Here is a 24,358-nt window from a genome sequence, read left to right as displayed (position 1 = left end):
CATTCCATCCGTTCATCTTGTAAATTCATTACCCACAATGCAACTCAACAGTTGGGCTGTAGATTTACGGCGTCGTACGGACACGGAACGAGAGTGTGTCATGCTCTGAAAGCCAGCGCTGCCGGATCAGATTCACAGTTTCCTGCTCAACTTAAAACCGGCCTAATAAAAAAACCAATCTGTGTTCAACCTTGAAACCGTTACATGAGCAAGAGGAAATACATTGTTTCAGCATCAAAGAGAAAGTGTGGCACTCGCTCAGACCTGTAAACCGACTTTGATGTTTAAAATGCGTCTCGTTTCCCTTTAAATACGTAGAACAGCTGTAGAACAGGTATTTTACAGTGGATCCCAAACTCCTCCCACTTGTCCCTGCAGAGAAGGTGCCAACGGTCCGGCAGCTGTGACTGTCCCGTCAGGTCGGGGGGGTAGGGGGGGGGGGGGGGGGGACCAATCTGTCCACATTCCTGCTGTCCACCTGACCTCTTATCTGCCCGAGAGCATGGCAGGTTGCCGTGACAACGGGTCACCGTCAGCTATCATCTCGCCGCTTCCCGATTGCGGCACAGCTGCTTTGTTTAGCAGGGTTTGCAAACCCCACGTGGAAAGGTTCGAGGGGGGGAGGGGGTCAACCCTCGAGACGTCTTGCTGTGAGGGGACGGTGCTAACCACTGAGCCGCCGCTCAGCGCCGCACGAGACCAGTGTGAAGGAGGTAAACGGGCCCTCGCCTCGATGGGCTTGAGCGAACCCTTAAATAACAACGGACGGCTGGTACGTATGTGTGGATCCTGTTACAGCGACATATTACATCACACGTTGCACGTTACACACAACATTACTTACTCCACAGAGACGGTGAAGAGCTGCACGTCACACGGCACATCGCCAATGGAGACCGTTACAACTTCAGACCTCCAGCCCAGGTTCCTCCCGTGTACTGTCAGCAGGGTTCCTCCTTCCAGCGGACCGCTCAGGGGGGAGATCTGATAAAACAGAGCTTAAAATGAACAGGCAGGTAGAGGGGGTTTGGGGGGGGGGGGGGGGGTCTTGTGAAAACCCTGTTAGATTAGAGCTCATAAGTGCATTACCGCCCTGAGAACGTGACACTGATGGCGGCTGATAACGAACGTGACGGAGAATTAGGAGAATGCAGATGCTTTGGACGTAGGGGGGGCGGGGGGAGGGGGGGGGGGGGGGCACACGGGGAGATAAGACAGACAGACGCACACACACACAAAAAGAAGACACTTAACTGCGCCTGTCTGAGACTCTTCAGCCGCTAATCCTCTCCAGCACATGCAAATAAAGAGCAGCCTAAGAGCCCCCTTCACGTCCCACGAGAGACAGACGCAGCGAGAGAGAGAGAGAGAGAGAGAGAGGGAGAGAGAGGGAGGGAGAGAGAGAGGGAGGGAGAGAGAGAGAGAGGGGGCTGCAGAGGCGAGGTGGAGAGCACAGCGGAAAGGTGGATGAGTGGGGAGGCAATTTAGGAAACCGAGTGTCGAGAGGAGAGTGAATGCTGATGGCGGTGGCGGTGGCGAGAGAGAGAGCAAAGCCTCGACCGGGAGGAGGGGTCGGGCGGGAGGGGGGGGGGGGGTGAATTAATGCACAGTGCCGTTCCCTTTCATCTGTTTCCCCTTCGTCTGCTCTGTCAAATTCCTCGGTACCATTTCTGCCGTTGTTCAGAGAGCCTTTGGTGTTTTTAACTTCCCATTCGAACAAAACAGAAAGATAAAAAGAAGCAGGAAGGGGTCACCCCCCCCCCCCCCCTCGAATCACCACGGAGACGCAGCTTCGCCAGATAGCATCTCCGAAACGCCCGGACAGACGCAATCAACTCCCGTTCCCCGCCGCCGCGGCGAGCCCAGCTGCCCGCGTGCTTCTGCGACTGACCCCTGCGGCTGAGCCGAAGTCGGCGTGACCCCCCCCCCCCTCGGTGTTATTAGCTCTATCGGGAACCGAGCCTCAGAATGAAAACAGCACTTCTGTTTGGTCTAGGTGAGGGGGGGGACGCGGCCTGCCTGCTGCATACAGATCATTTGAAGCCCTGCGGAGTGACAGCGCGGATAAATAAACCTCGTGTTTCCCGGCGAAAGTGTATTTGTTTTTATATTAAAAACAGGCCAACCCGCCACCACCTGGAGTATTCGCATCACGGGAAACCATGCAAATGCTTTTTTTTGGTGGTTGTGTTTGGCTTTTGGACGTGTCACCACCCCGTGTGTGTGTGTGTGTACACATTCCTTCACGCAGATGTCGCACCACTAACGCGGCTCCTCAGCGACTCACTCACTGCGGCGCCCTAATGTGTCTCGAGCGTCCACATCGGCCGGCACGCTGTTCATTTACACCTCTTACGAGTCTCCACTCCGGGGGAGGCCGAGAGAGGTGTGAGCGCGCCGGAGGGCCGACGGGGAATGCGGCGCTCCTCGCCCCTCAAAGCGTGGCGTCGGGTCTGCGTTGTGGAGCTTTTCCAGATGAACTCCCGAGCGCGAGGACAAAAACAGGAAAGGTTTCTGCGCCACTCTGAGCCCTCCTCCATCCTAACTCCATCCTCTCCCCCGACCCGGTCATGTCTCTCCCAGATCCGCCTGTCTTTCCTTTGTGGTGGCTGAACGTTGGCTGGTTCCTGTTTTGGTAACTCTAATCAATGTTTTTTGTGTTGTTAAAAGTGGACCGGCCCACTCGTAACAAGAGAATAAAGGGGCCTGCGGGGATGATAAATGTCTCCATTGTCTTACGCCGCCTGAGCTGAATGGAGCGCATTTTTCACAATTAGGTGACATGGAGCAAAATTGAAGGAATAATGAAATCCTCCACCGTAATGATATTTTGGCGCCGGCGGTATAAATAGCAGGTGACAAAGGAGAGCGAGGAAAACATGCTTCATTATCATTATTTCACGCGGCCTACGTGACAAAGAGCTGAATGGGCGTGTGGAGCTTCAGGGAGGGTTTGATCTTATCCTCCCGAAGCCTCGAGTACACTCGGCCTCAAAGTCCTGCGGATTGTCTGGGAAAACATGGCTGCCAAAGCGTTGCATCACCCCCCCCCCCACAGAACCACAGCCCCCCCAGTATCCTCTCCCCCCGAGACAGCCATTGTGTGAGTGAGTGTGTGTGCGCGAAAGAGAGCGTTGCAACAATGGTCTGCCCACGCAGACGTCATCGCAGCCCGGCCAACTTCAGTCCCGTAAGGAGTCCACGTGAGTTCTCCTGTTAGTCACACTGTGCTGACAGCTACAAAGAAGGAGGAATAATCGGGAATGCTTCAGTATACGTGTGTGTAATATATCTGTGTGTGTGTGTGAGGAGGAGAATGTGTGTCCGCCGGCCTGGTTTTGCCTGCTCATTCCCTTCGGGCCCAGCAGTTTTTTGTTTTTTTTTTTATCTACAGGAAGTTCTAGCCCACTGAGCACCATGTGAGCCGTGCTTCCCGTGACCGCCTGCGGTTTGCCGTGCCGACATTGAAGGGTTTCGGAAAGGACGGGTCCGGACGCAATCCCATTACAGCCGGGGGCAGATAAACGCATACCATCACGCAAATGAGCTCCGTGAGCGGCTTTAAGGACGGCCCCCCCCCGCCCGCCGATGGGGGACGCCCCGTTGGGACGAGGTCTGCGCTCAGATTGTGTGTGTGTGTGAGAGATAAACACCCCTTGTGGTCAGCGTGTGGTTTTTTCCCCCCCTTGTTATGTTCACAAATCCCCAAAGCCGTCCTGGTTCTCGTTTGCTTTCGTTTGTGGTTTCCTGCACAAAGAGCTCTACACATAAAGCTCTCATGACCCGTTTACACCCAGAAAGGTGTTCCCATGCCCCGCTGAGTGATTGCAGATTGACTCCGCCGCACTCCCCCGCCCCCGAGGGCCGCGAGTGGTATCACCCAGTGAGCTGGAGGAGGCGGGGCCTTGTTTGGAGGGTCGACGCGAGCGTCCGCGACCTCACCTCGTGGATCTCGGGGGCCGGGCACTGATCCGGGGCCGGCTGACAGTCGTCCCTCGGCCTGCAGCTGTTTTCGCACCAGCCGCAGAGGTGGCCCTTGTCCTCGCGGCCCCTGCACTGGGAGCAGTCCGAGCTGCCCACCGCACAGTTGTACACCTCCACTACAAGGAGGAGACAGGGGGAGGATTATTACACCAATACACCAATCGTTGAACTGTGGCCTCCACTGCGCTCCTAGAATTCCTTTTTTTTTTTGTAGCTGTCGGTTCCCATATGGGCTGCTCCTTCTGAATAAACAGAAAAGGGAAAGCATTTGCAGGATGATATATGCACGGCTGTAAAAATAAACCAGGGGAAAAAAAAAGGGGGGAGTTGAGGAGAACAAAGCCAGCGAGAAACACGCGATTATGTTCATGTTGCAATGTGCCTCCCAGAGTGAAATCCCATTTGTATCGCTGCATGTGCATCTGTGCATGCATTTGTGTTGCAGTGTGCGTGTCTGCGCGCGCGCCCGGATGTGTTTTTAAAATTTGATGATTGTGCATGTTACGGAGCTCCCCGTCATGTTGAGGACAGGGCAGCGTGTCTGGCCGCGGCCCGGGGGCTGTTGTTTGCATGCTAGACACATGCTGGACTGCGCGCCGCACATCTGGGACCGGGAGGGAGGCCAGCGATTGGCTCCGAGCTGCCGCACTACACGTCGTGCCAAGTTGTAACAACGCGAGGGCCACTTCCCGTCATCTCGCTGTTGTCATGGAGCTCAAACTGCATTTGCAACAACACGTACGGACACTTGTGCCCGTCGCATTCACAACACCTTAAATTGCGGCTCCCTGTGTTCTATAATAATTATGTGTAATTAGATGGTAGCGGAATGCGATAGTATGCTAAATTACTAGTTGGCAAATTATGTGTTGTAATAATAAACTATTATTATTGCAAGTGAAAGGCCGTCTTAACGCTGTTTGTCCCCGTAAGCGGTTCCACCGGGCCCAATCAAATCCGCCAGCCTCATCAGAAAAACAGCTCCGGTGCACAGGTGAATTGCATTCTGGGAGCGCGCGATGTCATATTCTTTTTACTTGTTTTTGTCAGTTTGTAATTACGCTCAAATGCAGGGGAGCTGAAGCGCGGCTAATGGAAACCGTACTTCTCGCGTGTTGTTTTTCCACAGAACAATGTCTCACCTCTCATGGGCTGGGGGCTGTCCACAAAGACGTCCCGCGTCGGCCCACCGAAGTGTCCCCCCCTCCTCAGGCTGAGGTGGAAGACCTGGCTCTCCTGATTGGTGGACAGCTGCAAAAGGGGGGAGAGAAAAGGGCACGTGCCTTCACCGGCTCTGGACGATAATGGGTTCTCATTCCACTTGACGACAAGGGTTTATTATAATTGCGGTAAAAACACGTTACAGGCGAGTGAATCCGACAACGACGGCCGCTCTAAAACCGAGCTGCAGCTTAGCCGGTCGTCGCTGGGACTCGCCGCGCTTACCGTTACTCCGCTGCACTTGACGGTGGAGGCGGTCAGCCACGTGGCCTCGTAGCGCTGCTCCGTCGTGCCAAAGTCACACTGCAGCTCCTCCCCCTGCCGCACAAGAGCACGACTTGAAAACAACGTGCAGCATTGCGGCAACAGCCGGCACGTGCAAACGGGAGGACGTTGTCTCTTGAAACGCGTCCCGGTAACGATCGGGGGGGAACTGAAATGACCCCGAAATGATTGTCCCGGCCAGGGAAAGATGCAATCCATTCAAAATTCATATTCATAAACATCTGGACTCCGGCATCTCTGCGAGTCATCTGGGAGCCAGAGTGAGGAATATGAATATGCTCTTGATAAAAACACGAGTTGAATGAGTTTGTCCGAGCTGAGACATCAGCTGATATCGTTTATCTGTTTAAATGTTCTCGTCTTATCTCTGCAGGACTTTATCTTTCTCTGCGCGTTTACTAGACACGGAGGAAAGACTGAGCTCTAATTTAATACGAGCATTTATAGTTCATATTATGCTAAACACATATATCAGGATACTGTCTTAATTAATCATATCAAGCACAATCTTCTCTGAATTCAGATTAGTATTTGTTAATCTGAATACTGCACGTTGATCAAGTCAATAAAGTAGTTTGAGTTCATTCTGCACCAAAGTTATCAATCAAATGAGAAAAGAGTCATAATTTGTTGGTTATTTGATTCCAACAGCAAAGGTAAGCGTCATCACGCCTTTTTTTTTTTTTAACGCAGCCTATTTATTCATTGTCGCGTGAATATGAATATTTCAGACACGAAACAACTCATATCGTGATAGAACATTTTGGCCCTACGTGTCTCAAGCGTGTTTATCACGGTCAAGTCTAAACAATGTCTTTCATGTTTATCCCCAAAAAAGTGTGGGAGCCAAACCAAACTTCTCCCCTAATTCCTGAGGGGTCTGAGCCGCCGCCGCCGCCGCCGACGAGGCCTCATTTCCTGCCGTGGAGGAGATTGTTCCACACATGCATTTGTATACACTGTGCTAATAAAACATCAGTTATATCACTATCCAGTCACATGCAGGCCGCCCTTAGGGAGCGCGTGTGTGTATTCATGTGTGTATCTTTATGTGACTCAGTGTCTGTCGCCATGGCAACACACCGGGAGAGGACCTCGGAAAGGCCAGCCGGGGTTAGGCGCCTGACTGACCACGCCTGGCAACGAGTTTTTTTTTTTTTTTTTTAGGAATATCCCAGTTGTGTCCTCGCCAGTGATGCAGGATCAGCGCTCGACTCGACCCGCTCGGCACGGATTAGGAAAGAATGGGTGTTAAAATGGGCGCGGAGACGCTCGCTCACGCCGCACAACGTGGACGTCGCCCCCGCCTTCTTTCCCTCTCATCCATTGACCCAAATCGAAAGCCCGCGGACATCTGCCCGCGTTTAACTCGGCTTGAGGGGCGAACGCGCCATATGCTCCGGTCTCATTCCAATCGTTTTCACAACAGGCGCGCGGGACAGAGTCCAAGTGCTGCCGCGTGGCTGCAGGGCGCCTGGCGTACCTCCTGGACGTTGCGGAGGGACAAGGTGAAGTCCTGGGCCATTTGGGACGGAGACGGAGGAACCTCCGAGGCCACCAGGCTGGGACAGGAAACGGCATTCTGTGGAGGGATGAGATGTCGGGAGGGGGGGGGCAGGAAGTGACATGTAGGAGTTAAAGAAAACAATGGCTCCCCCCACCGCACACATCCGCCCACCCAAAATACCTGTCCTGTTTATCCGGGAGGAGGCGGAAATGAGAGGGTGAAGTCTCGCTCCGAGGGAAACAACAAGAGCTTCAAATAGAGACGATGAGGGATTAGAAAAACAGACCCACCGGACACTGTGTGATGGACTCAGCAGAACAGGAACACCCCCCCCCGGCCCCCCGCCATCTCTCCATGACTCACACCACAAAGACCTCATCCAAGTTTCTTAACATGGAATCCCGGAGGCCTCTTGTAGGTTTTTGTGGATTTTATCGCCTCGTCGGTTTGACAATAGCAGCTCTTTCTCTTTGTCGGAAGGTCTCGTGGGTCAAAGTGGAACGTTTAACGGCGACCGCTTGAGCAGCAGCTGACCAGAGGACCGGGAGTCACGTCTCCTAACTGGGACCGGTAGGGGGGACTTCTGCCGGGAGGAGGCCCCTGGGGGGGTCCGACGGGGCCCGAGAGGGGAATAATGTGACGGATGATTTACTCCCAGCGTCGCAGGGGACACGCTGGGAAGCTTTAATTGGTTTCAATGAGGCTACTGTAGTTGTGGGACCATTTCCCCCAGTTTCAAAGCCTTTTTTTTTTTTTTTTTCCTGCACTCGTGCCAAACATTTGCATTTCAGAGTAGTTTACACCCTCGTGGGGCTTCGCATCCCCGAAACATACATCTACATAACCCATTTGTACAGTTACCTAAAACGAGGGAACACAACGCGTGAAACCAGAGCTGAAAAAGGTAAATTTATCTTTTCCCTGGAAACCAGCACGAGACATTTTGAAATAACTCCCCTGTAAAAATAGAAACACAATAAATGTAGTTTTCCACGTGCTGAGACATCAAACCAAGCTGCCAAAAAAAAAAGAGAAACTAGAGGAGCTTTAAAATGGTTCTTCCTCCCTGTGAGGAGTCTGCTAAACAAAACCTCCTGAGATTTTATAGAGGGTTTCGACATCTCTAAATACTGCGGGTGAGGCACTCGTAACCTCCAACTGAATCACCACATGGTCGCTCTTGCCCAACCCGTCTGGGCCCAGATGATTGCAGCACACTGGATGGCCGGGGCCTGCAGTGGGGTATTAACATCACGACACCCCTGCAGGCGTCTGTTGGGCTCGCGGAATATTTAGAAGATTAAAAAAAATTTTAAAAAGGAGGAGCGCTCACCTCGAGCAGGTTGGTGTTTGACTCGTTCTTGCTGGAGACGCAGAGGTGGTTGTCGGGGTCCCAGTAGCACTTCCACTTGGTGCTCAGGCAGCTCACACATCTGCCACCGATGGACAACACAGACACGGAATCCGCCGTCGATAAACAAGGTCAAACCGCCCACAATCTCAGTCTGATCTGTTTGCAGGGTAAACGCAGGTCCGGCATGTGGCTCATTCGGCGCAGCTGAACTGATTGAGACATCAAAGTTTAGTGCGAATAAAAGGAAGCGAGGATTAGTCGCCGCCGCCGCAGACGTTCATTCCACAGTTGCGACACAGCGAGTCAGGAGGTCGGACCGGGCCGGGGAAGGAGAAAAAAACCCGCCGTAAACACTCACACTGTGTGACTGTGCGTGTGTGTGTGTGTGTGTGTGGGTGTGTGTGTGTGGGTGGCCTCCCGTCATTCTATCAATGCGGGGACCATTACAGGACCATTAACAGACTGAGTGAGGACTCGGTAAGTAGGTCGAGACTCCGTTCAATGTTCATCAGTCCAACGATAAAAAAAATACCTCGATACACCAAATCTCACCCTGCTGCCCACGGTTTGTGGAGTTTATCGCGCTGACATACGCAAATAACGGAGCGTCCTGTTGTTATCTGGCTTAACCAGCCTCTAAAAGCTTCGTTAGCGAGGACGCCTTGGCGTTCGCACCACCGATCTCCGAAGCGGCAGTTGGCGTCCAAACCAAATGAACTGCGGAGACTCGAGTCTAACTAGTGAAACGCCATAAAAACCACCTCCTCTACTCGTGTAATTAGCACGGAATACTTTAGCACTTTAACACGAGCCCTAAAGACAGAACTCAAGTTTCAAATGCTCGTAAAAGGAACAACGGTTGGCTTCATTAAACCGCACAGCGCTCCCACAAGCGAACCAACGTACAAAAACTGCACAACGCACAAACCCAGCGGCTGCGAGCGCTCGCCACATTACGCCGTCTTATGGGCCCGCGAGTTCAAACTAAGCTAAAGAAAGGTCACGAGTTCAAGTTAGAGTTTGGGGATCTGGATTGGACTAGTTTTTTGTTTTCTAAGCGATAAACTACCGAAACTACAGCGTAGCGTGTGTGTGTGTGTGTTACTGCATTGCCTCCGGGAGGAGACAGATGTCCCACACTAGGAATGATAGCGCCTCCAGTGATAGCAGCACTCAGAGGAGGTCTCTGGACCGGGGAGGTGGCGTGGCGGGGGGGCCGGTGGGGGGGGGGGGGGCGCTCTGGGATAGGTGTAAAGGGATGTGGAGACGTAATCGAAACATGTGTGTGTTCTGATTAGAAGCAGACGGCCCCCTTCGGGCGCTTATCGGCTACGGCTTTTCTGTTTTCCCTGACTCCCTTTCTGTCCCATTAAAACACACTACCGCACACACACACACACACACACACACACACACACACACACACACACACACACACCTTCACACACATTGTTCACTCTCCCTCTCTCTCTGCTTGACCCGACACTGACAGTAAATACCCAGTAACGCTGCCCACCCCGACACATAATGCACACACACACACACACACACACACACACACACACACACAGACGCACTAAACACACAGCCGCGCTGACACTCTCAGGGCCTCTCAGTGGACTCTGCGGTTAAACACACATCCTCAATCACGTCTCTGTCAAAGACGAGAAGGGTCCAGAAGAAAAGAGCAGTTCTCAGAGCGAGACGCAGAGCGGACGGACGGAGACGGACGGAGACGAACGGAGACGGACGGGGGGAGAAAGAGGACAGAGGCCCAAAAACCTGAGACGTAGAAAGCAAATAAAACTGTGTGTGTGTGTGTGTGTGTGTGTGTGTGAGAGACGTAAACAAAGCGAGAGGACACGTTAGCCGGTGTGTCTGGTGAGACAGGAATGCTGTCGTCTGTTTGTTGTTAGCAACCGGTGACCACTTCACGCGCGCACAAAACAACACAAAAACAGATTTCAGAACAATCTTTGTTTCATGAAAAAGTGTCATACGAATATATGGATATAATATATGGACATGATTTTGTTCAGTCCTTTCTAACGCGTGTGTGTCGGCAGGCCGAGTGCACTCGGAAAAGGCTTCATAGCAGCCTTTTAGAGTGTTGTTGTCATTCGAGACGATCTCCGCTTTCTTTACTAAATGGACCCAAAGCCGCCTGCGTCCTCTCTGTTTTTTTTTTGTAAGTAAAACGAAAAGACTCCACATTGTAGTTTAATTGCTGCGAAGTGGCTCATATCAATCTCGAGGGATTAGTAAAAAAAAAAAAGAAAGAAAACAGCTCGCAGTGATCAAAATCAGAGTACAGCAGCCCGACGCTCGTCCCGCGACGCCGCCGCGCTGCTCATTATCACCTCCGACAAACCGCCGTCTAATTTCACACTCCTGAGCCTCGCCGAGGCCACGCGAACACATCGGGCGCGGCCCGTGCACGCGCGCGCACCTTTTCGACTGCCGTGTTCACGCCTCCTGGCTGTGCTCACAAAGTGAACAATGGCGACACACCCAAATAAAATCCAATCAAAACACACACACACACACACAGACGCACACACGCAGGCTAATGCCCCACTGAGCCTCAGATCGGCCCATCAGATAAAGTGGATCCTCTGACATGGGCCAACATGCAAGAGGAAGCCAGCTGGATTGCCTGGAGATATGAGAGAGAGGAAAGAAAAAAAAAGCCCCTCTTTTGTGGTCGGGCCGCACGAGTCACAGTCCTTCACAAAAACAAACACAAACACCAGCCAGACGCACACATCCAATTTCCTCTGGCTTAACGTTTACAGCGTATTAATCCCACATTTGATCCCGCACCGAGGAACCTTGAGCAAACCAAACAGGGCGCGGCGGGAGGACGCGGCGGCATATATTTACACGCCGGGGCACACGGGGGGGGGGGGGGGGGGGCACACACGAGGGGCCGAGGGTCGAGGAAAAGCGGCCCAAGGAATGCCGAGACCCGAGCTGACATCCGAGGCCGCGCGTGTGATCACGGGTCTGACGGCGTTCGGTTCTGTTCATCTCGGCTGTGAAGTTGGGCCTTTTTCACACGAGGGGTCGGGGGGGGGGCGGGGGACGGACCTCTCGGGGGCGCCTCTAGTGGCCGTTTGGGGGAGCTGCAGTTAAAATCCTCACGCGCTCTGAACGTGGCGAAACGAATGTGGCGATGGACGTGCGACTCACGGCGTTTTGGGGTGAATGGCTCCGGTCCTCTCGCAGTCGTAGATGACGAAGCTCCCGGACACCACGGACGTGCCGTTCACTTTTATCGCCACGGAGACGGACAGATGATCTGCAGAGAGACAAAAAGGTGCGCTCGGGGTCACCGTCGCGCCTCGCCGAGGAGGAGGAGGAGGAGGAAAGTTTGACCCTGCGGCCTCACCTGTGCCGGGCGGGATCGGCCGGTAGTCTTCTCGCGGGAGCAGGGGGCAGGTCTGGATCTGAGCGGGGCCGTAGCCCAGGTGCACCGTGACAGCCGTGGAAACACCGGGGCCGTATTCGCACTCCACCCGGGAGCCGACCAGATCGGCAACGCTGCCGTTTATCAGGATGCCGACATTCTGCAGACAGATGAGCATGAATGTGAATTACAGCGCATCTTAGGGAATGAATTACTATATATATATTACATACATATATATATATATATATTACATATATATATTGACATGCAGGGTTTGTACAGTTAGTCTTCAGGTGGAGGACGCCGGCTTCACAGAGAGACGGAGAAGAAACAGATGGAGCCGCGCTGCTTTCACAGCTAAATGTAGCCATGTGATGAAGTATGACAGACGTGTAATGAGAAAGATAACACCTCACTGACATTCCTGAATTTTCGGCTAAATTATTCCGATGAGAGGAAAACGGGGGGCGGGAGGGAAGGAGTGAGGCTCAGGAGATACCGGCTGAAGCGGCCCGGCGACAAGCGCTAAGCGCGTCTGAAACATCCCTATTGTTTTCGGCGGAAGCGGCCGTTTCCTGCCGAAGGGCCCCGACTTCCTGCCTGCTGCTTCCTGTTTGAGGAGACAACCTTGAGTCGCCGCTTCCTGCGGCTGTGAAGGAAGCCCGTGTGCCGGGCGGCGGCTGGCTCCATTACAGCCCGAAAGGCGAACTGACCTACATAACAAGCAAACACCCTCAATTAACGCAGCAATTAATGACCTGTCGTCTCTCAGTCTCGTCTAATCACGAGCGGTAATTAAAGGTCAAATACATTCGGGGGTGTCAAAAATCGGTGAGCTCATTATCGTTGCGTTGTGGTGCCTGTATGAGGAGTTTGCATGTCATGAAAGTGTAATGCGGGGACGGAATGAATCAAACATTCTGAGCGAGACACGGGGGGGAAGAGTTGAGGAGGACAGATTTTCGAGGATGTTCGTCAAGAAGTCGGCGACGAAGCTCACGGCCTTTTGTTTCATCTGTTTTTCTGAGAGTTTTAACTGCAGCGGTTTATTTCAGGCGCTCGCGGCGTCTGTCTTGCTACTGTCAGAGATGTGCAGTAATTTTTTTTCTAGGTGCGAGTGGCTCCATCAACAGACTCCTCAAAGATGGATCTAATCTAGCATGCCGTGTGACTTTTTGCACACGCCCGTCGTCACTTTTCCCCCCCCACACGCTTGGAATAGAACGGAGCTTCCGCAGATGTAAACAGCGCAGCCCATCGTGGCCGCTTCACGTTCCACAGTATTTATGTTATTAGTCAGATAACATACAAATATAAAGTCTGTGTCTGTCTGGTTTGGCTGAAAACAGGACGACAACATCACTCGCTAAGCGCTAATCCGGTCTGCTAATGCTAACGCTAAACTAAAGCAAAGTGATGGTTTATTCAGGTGTTGCAGGGATTTTTGTTTCTGTTGCTGTTGACTTGGGGACAGTTTCAGGTGGAATCTTATTTTGTATTTTATTTTAAAAAGCGAGACTTTCCGTTTGTTCTTAATTCCTGAGATTGACATTGGATACAAAAATTTTTATATCCTCCCCATAAAATATCCATACGGCTGAACATCTATGGCAAACATAACAGCGGTGACACAATACGGCCCTGTATAATTTAACTGCCCGCAACAGGTCACGTTATCATTAATTAATCTTCCGATTTTTTTAATTACACATCTGTTATATGCGTAATCACAGGTGAGCCACAGTAGCAGAAGAGAGTGACATTAACAATTTGTTACAACTGCCACTGAAGCCGACTGAGAGAAATGGAGACGGGCAACTCCGAAATCATAATAATGGATATAATCGGATAATATAATCACATGATATTGTGACCTCTATGAGGCTGAGATTCCTAAATGCCACAAACTAATTACATTGCTGAAATACATAAAGGGTGCAGGTATCTCATGAGTCAATATTAATGTGTGATAGAAATCATCTATTTAATATTATATTTTCAGATAAGTCAGAAAAGTCATAGTCCGGTCTGCTACCCGAGAGTGCAGCTGTTGGTTTAATAATAGCATAAAGTCATCACTTTGCCTACACAAATACATCAGCCCTTTATCAGCTGAGTCATAATAAAAGTGTATATATTAATAGTAGGTGGGGGGGTGTCAGCTATAAATACGTTGCCCCCATTACAAACGTTCCTTGCCAGGGAACAACGGGGGGAAAGGGGTGTGATGGGCCCCGATAACGTCTCACCTTGATGTCTGCGGTGATGCTGATCTCCGGGGGCGTCAGGGTCATGGTGAGACACTGCTTCAGGCCTTCCCCCATGCCGACCCAGGAGCGGGCCTGCAGGCCCTGAGCGCACTCCTTCTGGATGGTGCATCTGGACAAGGTGACAGACAATCACATTCGTCACGTCAGGTCGGATTACAGCTCGTGGGGGCGGCGGGATATCTGGGGGTTTGCTTTTGAATACGTCGCGGGAAACTGAAGACCAGAAACGCGATTTTCCTCGCTGGTCTGGACAGAGAACTGAGCTGAGGTCGCATTAATCTCGGCCACATTAATCGCATAGATTAACGCGATTATGTTGACAGCCCTAAAGTGAAATTGTTTGTCAATGCCTCAGCTGGTAATCAATCACTGGACGAGCAGGCGGAGCTTTAGGGGGTCAACGTTCTGTCCTCCGAGAGGAGAGGACGACACTTTGGTGTTTCCATTTCATCCCCGGACCCGACGGAGTCTCGCCGCGGGGGGGGGGGGGGGGGGGTCCTCACGGTCCGCTTCCCGCGGATTCACCAGGCGATCCGGTCTCTCGTAATGTCACATTCAGACCTCCGGCTGTCAGCTCGTTCGACTCACCAGAGACTGCTTGACTCCAGGTCACGCTCGTCGCTATGGCAACACGTCCTGCAGCATCGGGGCGGCCGGTCAACCAAAAGTTGAATAAAATAAAACAAGCAAGCGAACGCGGCGCTTCTCCGTGAATTCACAGAGGGTTCAGTGTGAGTGGAATGAATGCAGAGGACAGAAGGATGGCGAGAGTGCCTTCGACAAGCAAGGTGGCGTCGCGCCCTCTGCCTCACTAATGAAGCCCGCCGGCCGCTGGCACGGAGCGCGGTTCATCCGCTGAGCGGGCTGGAAGGACAAAGTGACCTCACAGTTGGGACAAATCAAACGGGCCCCATTTAGCGGCGTCCTAACAAGCCACATAATGAGTTCGGCACGCCCCACTTCCCCCTCGAGCGCCTGCAGTTGTTTTAAAATAAAGCGTGCGTCTGTGTGTCCCGCTGCGCCGCCGCCCCCCACCCAAGGGTGAGTATCTACATCCGGAGAGCGAGTGTCCAGATTCTCCGTCCCATGAGGGACTGAGGGGAGCCACGAGGTCCGCTGACCAGCTAAAAATAAAGCCTCCGCGAGCCGCCACACAAAGCTCCCCGGCACACTAATACACTGCTAGCGCGCCACGACCGCTGTTAGCATCTAGCGTGTAGACGGTTTGGTCTTCTTGTCCATTCCGAGGCCCCCGACGTGGAGTTTAGAGCACGTCTGTGGCCTCCCCGCGCGGCTCAGAGGTGGTGGCTAACAGCTAACGGTGCTAACGGCAAAAACAAAAAAAACGTGACATCTTTGCTCCGATAGCTCAACACCACCGTGGGACACTTTGGTGTTGTCCCGCGATGTCCCACTCCTCCTGAGGACGAAGCTGCAGAGACACCGAAAGCGCTCAGAAGCTCAGCTTACACACAAACGACATTATTCCACATCTTCACGTCCTTCACCATCAAACATGTGGAATCTTGGAGATGTCTGCCCGCATAGAATGCTACAACATTAGCCGTGGGTCCAACGGGGACGTGTGAAAGAGGCATTTGATGCTAACTTTCGGTACTTTTTGGCACACACACACACACTTAGCAGCACTTAAATGGATTAAGCTCCGACATCCCAGCCACATCTTTAAGATCACAAGCATTAGTGAATTATGTCGCTTGTTCTGAGTTTTATTTGCATTTCATTTTGAAATCAGCGCGCGAAGCACGGCCTCCTCTCGAGGCTGCAGCGAGGCCAAAGTGCCCTGCTTGTTCTCCATCTGCAAGAGTATATTTAGATTATCAAGTGAACGCCAGATTGGATCTTTAAGTCGTAAGTACATCATAGATGCCACTTGACATAAACGGAAGCAGGCGTCCAGGAGACGTCATCTTCTGATCTCGGGGGAGAAGAAGACACGCGGTCTCAGATGAGCAGATCAACCAAAGCCGCGTGATTGAAACGCCCGGCTGGAAAAATCACGTCATGAAGTCTTCGTCTTTGTCTATTGTATCTGTTTTCCTTAAATGCATTCACGACATGCCCGCTTATTCACAGAGCTCTTTGATCGAGTGCAGCCGTGTATAGAAATACATTCGAGGCACTCCTCTGAAAAACGACAACTTTACACGCGCGCACACACACACACACACACAAACACACACCACTCAACCGCTTCACAACGGCGTGCTGACTTTTCAAACAGCGCCTTAAAATAAACAGAGTCAACATATGCAGCTCGAATCTGACCCGAGAAAACTCACCACCTTCTGAGTGTCTGTTCCACGGAGAAGGTGGGAAACCAGCGAGACCGCTAAACAGCCGGAGAACACGCTTCACACACACACACACACACACACAGCCTCACACAGACCCACTGTGAGATAAGCGTGATCATTTGTGAGTCCCAAAGACGGCACGTGACACATCATTTGATTCAAATAAAGATATTTAAGTGCTTTCTTGTGACATGTGGCAGATTTGCGGCGTTTCACAGCGACTCTCTCCAACGAGGGACGTCCTCCGACCCCCCTCGACCCCCCTCGACCCCCTCTGCTTTACCCCAGTTGTATCGGACGACAGTCCCCCGTCACACACATCCACCCACGGTGCCTCGGCTCCGCGGCCGGCGTGACGGGCCAAACTGCATCAAAGACCCACAAAAAACACAAACGCGCACGCACGCGCACGCATGACATCAGCTCGCTGGCCTCCGAGAGGCCGGATTGGCGACGCACACTTACGCGCGGGCGCACGCACACGTTGACATTTCCCCGTCAAAAGAGCCAGTGTGCGTTCATCCCACCCACCACCATCATCACAATCAACGCTCCTTTGTAGAGCGACACAGAGGAGGACGAGGGCCCCGGGGGGGGAGGACGAGGAGGACGAGGGCCAGGGAGACAGAGAGGGAGGTTGAGAGCGGGATAACTAAACACTCTGAGCTACTGGAAAATACAAAAGGCAAGAAAGGAAGGGGGAGGGAATGAGGGGGAGGGAGGGAGGGAGGGAGGGAGGGGGGGCAAGAAGGAAGTTGAGGGCAGAGAGAGAAAATCACGAGGGTGAAACGAAAAGAAAAAAAATGCAGCGAAGCGACAAAAGAACTCGGATAAAGAGACGACACATAGTTAGATGAGGAGAGGAGACAAGGAGATGACAGGGAGACAGTCTGACCACACACACACACACACACACACACACACACACAGAGAGACGCACAACTCCAACTCATCCATTCCACTCTTCCAGCTGGCGATGCCGGAGCCTCCAGAGCTGCAGCACAACTCCTCACAAAGTCCACTATCGCGTCCGATGCGCTTTAATCGCCGAGCAGCCCACCGCTTTGCACGCACGCACGCACACACACACACACACACACACACACACACACACACACACACACAAACACAAACACACTCACACTCACACTCGAGCCAAAGTCCCTCCCGGCGCTTGGGGGGGGGACAAAGATGTGACTCCCCCAGACTGAGGCCTAATGAACAGCAAATCAATTCTGCTTGATCCAAAACAACAGCAGCAGCCCCAGAAACAGGCCGCGTCCAGCCGGGCGACATTTTCAAAATCCGAGGACGAGGGCGGATTTGCAACCGCATCGATTTAGAAGATAAAGGTGTAAAAAAACGGTTTTATTGTGCCGTCAATCTGCTGGAAAACGAGCACGTGTGATTACTGCTGACGGTGGAGACGTTTCTAAACATGTTTCTTCTTTAAAAGAGCGTGTCACCGGAGCGCGCGGTGATTCGGGATGATTATACGTTGCGGCGGCGGTGGAGGAGGAGGAGGAAGAGGAGGAGGAGGAGGAGGGAGGCCGAGAGCATCCAACTAACCGGACGGATGGGGAACAAACGGAGGAGAAAACGAGCGCTCGCTCACCGGTTCTCCAGCGTGCACCAGCCGCAGTGGGCGTCGCCGGCTCCCAGACAGTCGCCGCAGCTCCGCCACTGGTCGCAGTCCGCCACCCTCACCCTCAGCATCTACACAACAACAACAACAACAAACAACAACGTTCATGAACACGCCGCGGATTCCTCCCGCAGGCCTCGGACAAAGCAACCAGGGGCTTTCTCACGTGGTGAGAAGTCATGACGTAGAGGAAGTTGCTGTCGTTGGGGTCGAAGGTCATGATGTGGTGGACGGCCTCGCCGGCGGGCAGCTTCAGCGTCCACTGGTGGGCCACGGTCATGTCCGGCCGGAGGGTGAGCTGTGGAGGAGACGGCAGGTTGGAACGGGCGCAGAACGTTGCAGGCGTTTATTTTTTTTTATTTTTTTTAATTCAGCCGGAAAATGTTAACGGTGCAACTCGAGAGAGAACTCCTCAAATACTTTGAGAATCGCTGGATAAAAGCGCAGCAGTTTTTTTCTGTTGATCGAGCAGCTCGGTTCAAATTCGGGGACAGGTGTTCCTTTTCTCGGGAGAAGCAGTTTTTTTTATTGATTTTTTTATTTATTATTCCCTTCCTCCACCTGCTTTTGGCAGCAGATTCGTGCCAGAAATCCCCATCGCGACCAGTCCGCCGCTCGCCACCACGAAGGTGGTGCGGGGAGATAAACGCGTTCTTTTTGTGGGGGGGAACACGAGTCAGCACACACAGACCAACGTGTGAGGCGTGTATTAGTGGCCGCACTCTGTTAATTGTGCTTGTTCCGTTTCAAAATATTCTCAACCCTGAATTTATTTCAGAAGGTGCTTTTGTTCAAGCTGTGTGCCTAATCTGGTTTTGCTGAGCAGTCATTCGTCTGAGCGCTGGCCTTCCTGCAGGTCTAGATAATGAAACCACACACACACACACACACACACACACACACACCGAGCTGCGTAGCAAAAACAAACTTTGCCGATTGAAACTTCCTGTCGCGCAGACAAGCGAAAGCTCCCTTCAGTGGAGACATCCTGAGGAACCGGCATCTGGTCACGAGAGCCGGGCTCCGTCACTTCTCCATCCGCTGAGCGCACAAAACCCCCACACAAGACGCACAAGCGCACGCACACACAAAACTATCGCCACCCGCCGAGACGTTGCTGGTTACTGTTCAACCAGAGCAGACAGAAGCTGGTAAACCATTGGCTTAACCTGCGACGAGAGGCCTTATCTCCACCGCAAACGCCACCCACACATCTAAATACACAAAGACACGCACGCGCACAACCGCTGTGGCGAGAGAGCAAGCAGCTGTGCCACGTCCTCACCCAAAGCCCCGAGAGACCGCCGACACATACGCTGAGTGACGCGGTGAGGAGCTGGTAAACAGCAGCGCGCACACCTGGACAGCGAGCAGCATGGCGGCGGGGGGGAGGAGGAGGAGGAGGAAGAGGAGGAGGAGGAGGAGGGTGGAGAGCTCTGGCCCAGTGCCCCACCAGGTCAACCAACAAAACACCTGCTGTACTGGCAGGTCGCTCTGACTCCATTCTCTGTCTGTCCGCCTGCAGATGAAAGGCCGCATTCAAGCAGTGCTCAGCTGCTGTGCACTCGCTTTCAGCATGCGTGCGCGTGTGTGTGTGTGCGTGTGCGTGTGTGCGTCTGGCTGTGCGTGTGTGTCTGGGTGTATAGGAGGAAGAATAAAGGGACGTGAGGACAGACGGGAGAAAGAGATGAAGTCTGTTTGTTTGCAAAAAAACGAATCAAAGAGTCCTTTCATATTTGAGAAGGAGCCCAAGAGGAGATAACGAACAGAAGTGAGCAGTGGGGGGGTGACGGGAGGGGGGGGGGACAACAGGCGGTCACTGCGAGGGGCGGGACGATGGTAGTCAGCTGTAATGGGGGAGGGAGAGACTTCATTAAGAAATGCATGTAATTACAAATTACTTCACTGAGGGAGGGCCCCTTCAAAGACCGGAGAGGAGGCCTAACTTAATCCCCACCACTGTTCCCCAGCGTTTAGTCTGAGCCCAACTCACAGTCAGAATCACATTACGCACACTAACAGCACCATTAACCTCTGAAACAGCTCTATCCTCAGGGCTCACACACACACACACAGACATAAAGCTAAATAAGCAGTATGTTGTTACCCAAGGTCACAAAAACATTGTGCGTCCCATATAACAAGGCTGACACACACACACACACACACACACACCCATAATCACAGGGTCTGTTCATCTCTGAGTAAACACACAAAATCACTAAACCACTCACACTGGCCCACAGACAAAGTCAAACACCTCTAAACACAGTGAAGCCTGCAATCAAGCGCGCACACACACACACACACACACACACACACACACACACACACACACACGCACACTAGCAGGCCCGGTGCGGTTTATGGCGTTTTCTCTCCACACAGCTGAGGAACCCGGACCAGGAATGTCGCTGATACAGAATTAAGGAATTCCCCTCGGATGTAAAGCGGGCGGCCGGTCGCCCTGCAGACGCGGAGGAAGCAGACCGGCGCGCTGAGTCACACTTCGTCCAGCGCTCTCGTCAAACGGTCTCTCAGACAATGAGCAGGTCTGAGGACCATTAGAGCACATGATTAGGACTACTTAATGGGCCGTGATGGGTCATGGATGAACGGGGGGGCCTGAGAACATACGAGATGAAAGCAGACATTCCTCCGACTGCTTCATCTCACACCGTCTGGTTTATTGAAAGACTCAGCAGCCACATCGGAGCGGAGCGACAGATACAAGCTTAAGGGCTTTTTCCTCTTTAAGCGAACATGGATTTATGGAAGCGGTGACTATCAGACCTGAGGTGCTGTTGGTTTCGGGGAAAAGGTTCAGCAGTTGTGGATTCGAGTCCGGTCACAAAAATGTGGTGACTTTTGACTCGACTTAACCAGATGAAGACGATGAGTCGGGGTTCAGCACGACGACGCGTGTGACTCAACCTGGAGCCTCCTGACTAAACACATTTCACACTTCGCTAACGTAAAGGCCGTTCATTCAAAGACGTGTTTGGAAGTGTGACATTACCGAGCGAAGGCAACACCAACGTGTGGTGAGAGTTTTTAGAAGACTCCAAAGTTCAGGACGCGGGACTCGTCTTTCTCCTGCCCGTCTTACCTCGAGACTTGATTTAAAACTTGCAAAACAATGATTTGGCCCCACCCGAGTTAGTAAGTTATTGTCTGTGCACGAGTGTCCGCGCGTGTCCCACCTTGCGAAGTCGTCCGCTGCTGGTTCCCAGAAAGACCACGGTGTGGTTGTGCACGTTGTCCACGGCCACCGAACTGAGACCCGTGTATTCCACCAGCGGGACGGCCCTCAGGGGCCGCCGCAGGGCCAGCGGGTGCTGCAGGTGGGCCGCGCCGCAGTCCAGCTGGTCGGGCTGCAACTGCAACACACACACACACACATTTGAGTTAGCGGCGCACGATGAAAGCGCTGAGGGGGCTGAGAACAAGGGGCCCGATAGCAGCCATCACAGCGGCGCCCCGCTCTCGCCTTCCGAATCACTTTTTAGACATCTCACACTTGAAAGGGGCTTACGAGGGTCCTCAACACTCATCAGACGCTGCTTTTGTCAAATCCTCAGCAGGCAGTGATAAGACATTAGTGCCACGCTTCGATGGGCATCGGGATCTGTTGGGAATTCTCGGGAATATTTCAGAGCGTGCAAAGGCCCAAAAAAAAAAAAAAAAAAAGGGAGAAAAGAAGAGAATTGAGCCGAGTGGGTATTTGCAGTCGTTTCCCACGGGGCCCCTCTGCTCGCGGCCTTGTGTCTCTTATCGTGCATTTTGTCTGGCTTTCCCTCTCTGCTGGCCTTCAGACTGTCGACTAACAGAAAAAAGATCTCAGCAACATAAATGTGTAACTGAAAGAAGACATTATTTGAGGTTGTGTTACTACAAAGCTCTCGCGGTATTTATCCGCAACTCTTTCTAATCTCATTTGTATTTCTTTCCGATTTTGGTTGAGGCCGAATATAATTTCACGCAGCTTCTAAAAAAAAAAAAAAAAACGCAGACTGACAAACGTTACAGCAAGAGAAGAAGGAAATCTCCCCGCCAACCACTTTGATCTGAGCCGTTGTCTATTGAGATGGCACTGGTAACGAAGAGAAGTGGCCCCCCTGGGGAAACGAGACGGCGGCCGCGGCCTCCTTTGACCTCAGCTCCGTCTGGCAGAACAACCTCCACGTAGAAGTTTGGATTTCACAGCATTCCGATGACACTCCGACACGAGAAGAGCAAAGTTCCCTCCGGGACAAATATTCTGTTTCATGCAAGTGGAGGGCATGAAGAGTCGGCCACGTGTTCTGCAACAAGGCCGCCCTTTGATTCGCTGATATCGGCCTAAAATTGTGGCCCGTTTATAGTAACCGCGCTCTGTAAAAACAAGACGACATGTCTGAGGTTTGCGGCCGGGAAACAAAGAAGGCCATTGGACTCTTCTCCTCTGCTCATATTTGATAAGACAGGGAGCTGCTGGATGTCAGGGGGGAGGGTCTCACCCTTCCCACAACCCCCCAGCGGGGATCAGGGAGCATCTCTCCATCTCGAGCGTGACCTCGACTCGTGACACGCCAGAAAGCCCCTCTGCAGGGCAGGAGCCTCGGGGGGGCAAAGGGAGACAATAAAGGGAAACCAGCCGAGATCCACAAGCGCGTTCACGTCACTATGAATAAGAAGCAGGATATTTTATAATAATTTACAATAATTACAATAAAGCTCTAAACCGCCGAGCTGTGTCCATTGAGAAGACATCCAACAACCAACAGCCTTTTAGCATCAAATGAAACCAAACCATAATTCAAATGTATTGGGCGTCTTAAGAAGTGTCCCCCCCGGGGCGCTTACCACCAGTTTCCCCTTCTGCACGCAGGCGGCCCCGGAGCCCTGGATGACGCTGTCCAGCACCTGCACGTCGCTGCTGGGCGAGTTGGAGCAGCTGCGGCGCCCCTGTCGGATCTCCTCGTCGACGTCTCCGAACTTGAAGGCGCACAGGGCGGACTTCCTGTCCGCCTTGGAGAACACCGCGAACAGGTAGGGCTCCGCGCTGCGCCCGTCCGCCGCCCGGATCTCCGCCGGGTACACGGACAGAAGCCGGTTGTAAATGTTGCCGCTGGATCCGCACTGCAGCGGCATCTGGATGTAGGACTCCGTGAGCTTCCTGCTCTCCGGCCCGCTGGGCTTTCGCGGGTTCTCGGTGTCCAGGCAGATGCGGGCGAGGACGCTGTTGGGCTGGCTCTCCTTGTGGCCCATCTTGGCGTCGTTGTTGAAGGCGATGTAGGAGTAGGTCTTCAGCATGAACGCGTGGACGAAGTTGAGCTTGTTTTTGGTCTTCACGTCCTGTTTGATCTTGAACACGTTGTCCTCCGACGGGTTGATGTCATAGGTGAACAGCCGGGACAAGTCCTTGACGTTCAGGGAGCGGATGGCGATCTCTGGGGTGTTTTCGAAGCGCAGGTCCTCCTTGCTGTGGTTCTTGGGGAAAAACTGGGTGCCGGCCCCCGTGTAAGTGGCCCCGACGAGGAGCCGCGTGCTCCCCCCGTGGCTCTTGAAGATGAGCCCCACCGTGGACGCGTTGGGGTGGTTGGCGGCGACGTTGAGCATGCTGGGGAAAACCGTCTTCTCGCCCTGGTGCGGGAACTCCACCGCTATCTCCGAAATGTTCCCCATCTTCCGGAGCTCGCAGAAGCCCTGGTACACGGAGCCGCAGACCAGCACCACCCCCTGCTCCCGGTCCAGCTTCAGCAGCTTGTTGTGGTTGTCGGTGAGGGACTTGGGGTGCTCGCACGGCGCCTGGGGCAGCTGGGGCGCGTGGCACAACAGGTTGTCCTCCACCGGGCCGGTCCTCTCCTCCGCCTCCACGGCCAGGGTGCCGTTCAGCTGGTAGACGGCGTTGACGGCGGCCAGGTAGACCGTGCGCGACACGGGGTCCACCGCGAAGTTATTGGTCCGATTTGGAGACGCGAACGCCTGTTGGACGCGCAGCGCGCTGGCGCTCCGGCGCGTCTCCAAAGCCAGGGCGCCGAGCAGCAGGGCAGCGATCGCTATCGAAGGAGGCATTTTTCCTCCTGACCGGCTTCCGCGTGTTCTGTGCCGAGGGGTGCATTGAGCAATGACAAAAATCGCGCGTTCGTTCCCACTGCGACAATCCGAGAGGAAAAGGCTGTTTCCTGCTCAACGCCTCGACCCCAGAATGACGCGATAAGCGAGTCGTGCTTCCTTTCTCGGGCTGCCTCCCCCCTCCACTGTGCAGCTCAGCAGCGTCTCTCCAGAGGCGCGCACGAGCCTCAGCGCGAGGAGCGCCTCTTGTTTTGATTTAGATCATCTACAGAGACGGGTTTTGTCGTATTCGTCGATGCGTAAAT

At 53.1% G+C, this 24,358-nt stretch overlaps 1 protein-coding gene across 1 annotated transcript in view; it reads right to left on the bottom strand.

The window, feature by feature from the left end:
• plxnd1 (plexin D1) overlaps positions 1 to 24,358 on the bottom strand; it is a 47,904-nt gene extending 23,546 nt beyond the window's left edge. Inside the window, exons 1-13 of the mRNA XM_078082887.1 lie at positions 22,842 to 24,358; positions 21,200 to 21,376; positions 18,163 to 18,294; positions 17,967 to 18,067; positions 14,013 to 14,142; positions 11,743 to 11,920; positions 11,544 to 11,652; positions 8,331 to 8,430; positions 6,974 to 7,072; positions 5,431 to 5,523; positions 5,127 to 5,235; positions 3,943 to 4,100; positions 845 to 984 (exon numbers count right to left, since the gene is read on the bottom strand). Coding sequence (XP_077939013.1) covers positions 845 to 984; positions 3,943 to 4,100; positions 5,127 to 5,235; positions 5,431 to 5,523; positions 6,974 to 7,072; positions 8,331 to 8,430; positions 11,544 to 11,652; positions 11,743 to 11,920; positions 14,013 to 14,142; positions 17,967 to 18,067; positions 18,163 to 18,294; positions 21,200 to 21,376; positions 22,842 to 24,053 — 2,738 coding nt within the window. The 5' untranslated portion in view covers positions 24,054 to 24,358. The remainder of the gene's footprint in view (positions 1 to 844; positions 985 to 3,942; positions 4,101 to 5,126; positions 5,236 to 5,430; positions 5,524 to 6,973; positions 7,073 to 8,330; positions 8,431 to 11,543; positions 11,653 to 11,742; positions 11,921 to 14,012; positions 14,143 to 17,966; positions 18,068 to 18,162; positions 18,295 to 21,199; positions 21,377 to 22,841) is intronic.

This window comes from Gasterosteus aculeatus, chromosome 2 (assembly GCF_964276395.1).
Source record: "Gasterosteus aculeatus chromosome 2, fGasAcu3.hap1.1, whole genome shotgun sequence".
NCBI classification, from domain to species: Eukaryota; Metazoa; Chordata; class Actinopteri; order Perciformes; family Gasterosteidae; genus Gasterosteus; species Gasterosteus aculeatus.
This window is presented reverse-complemented; position numbering and strand designations above follow the sequence as displayed.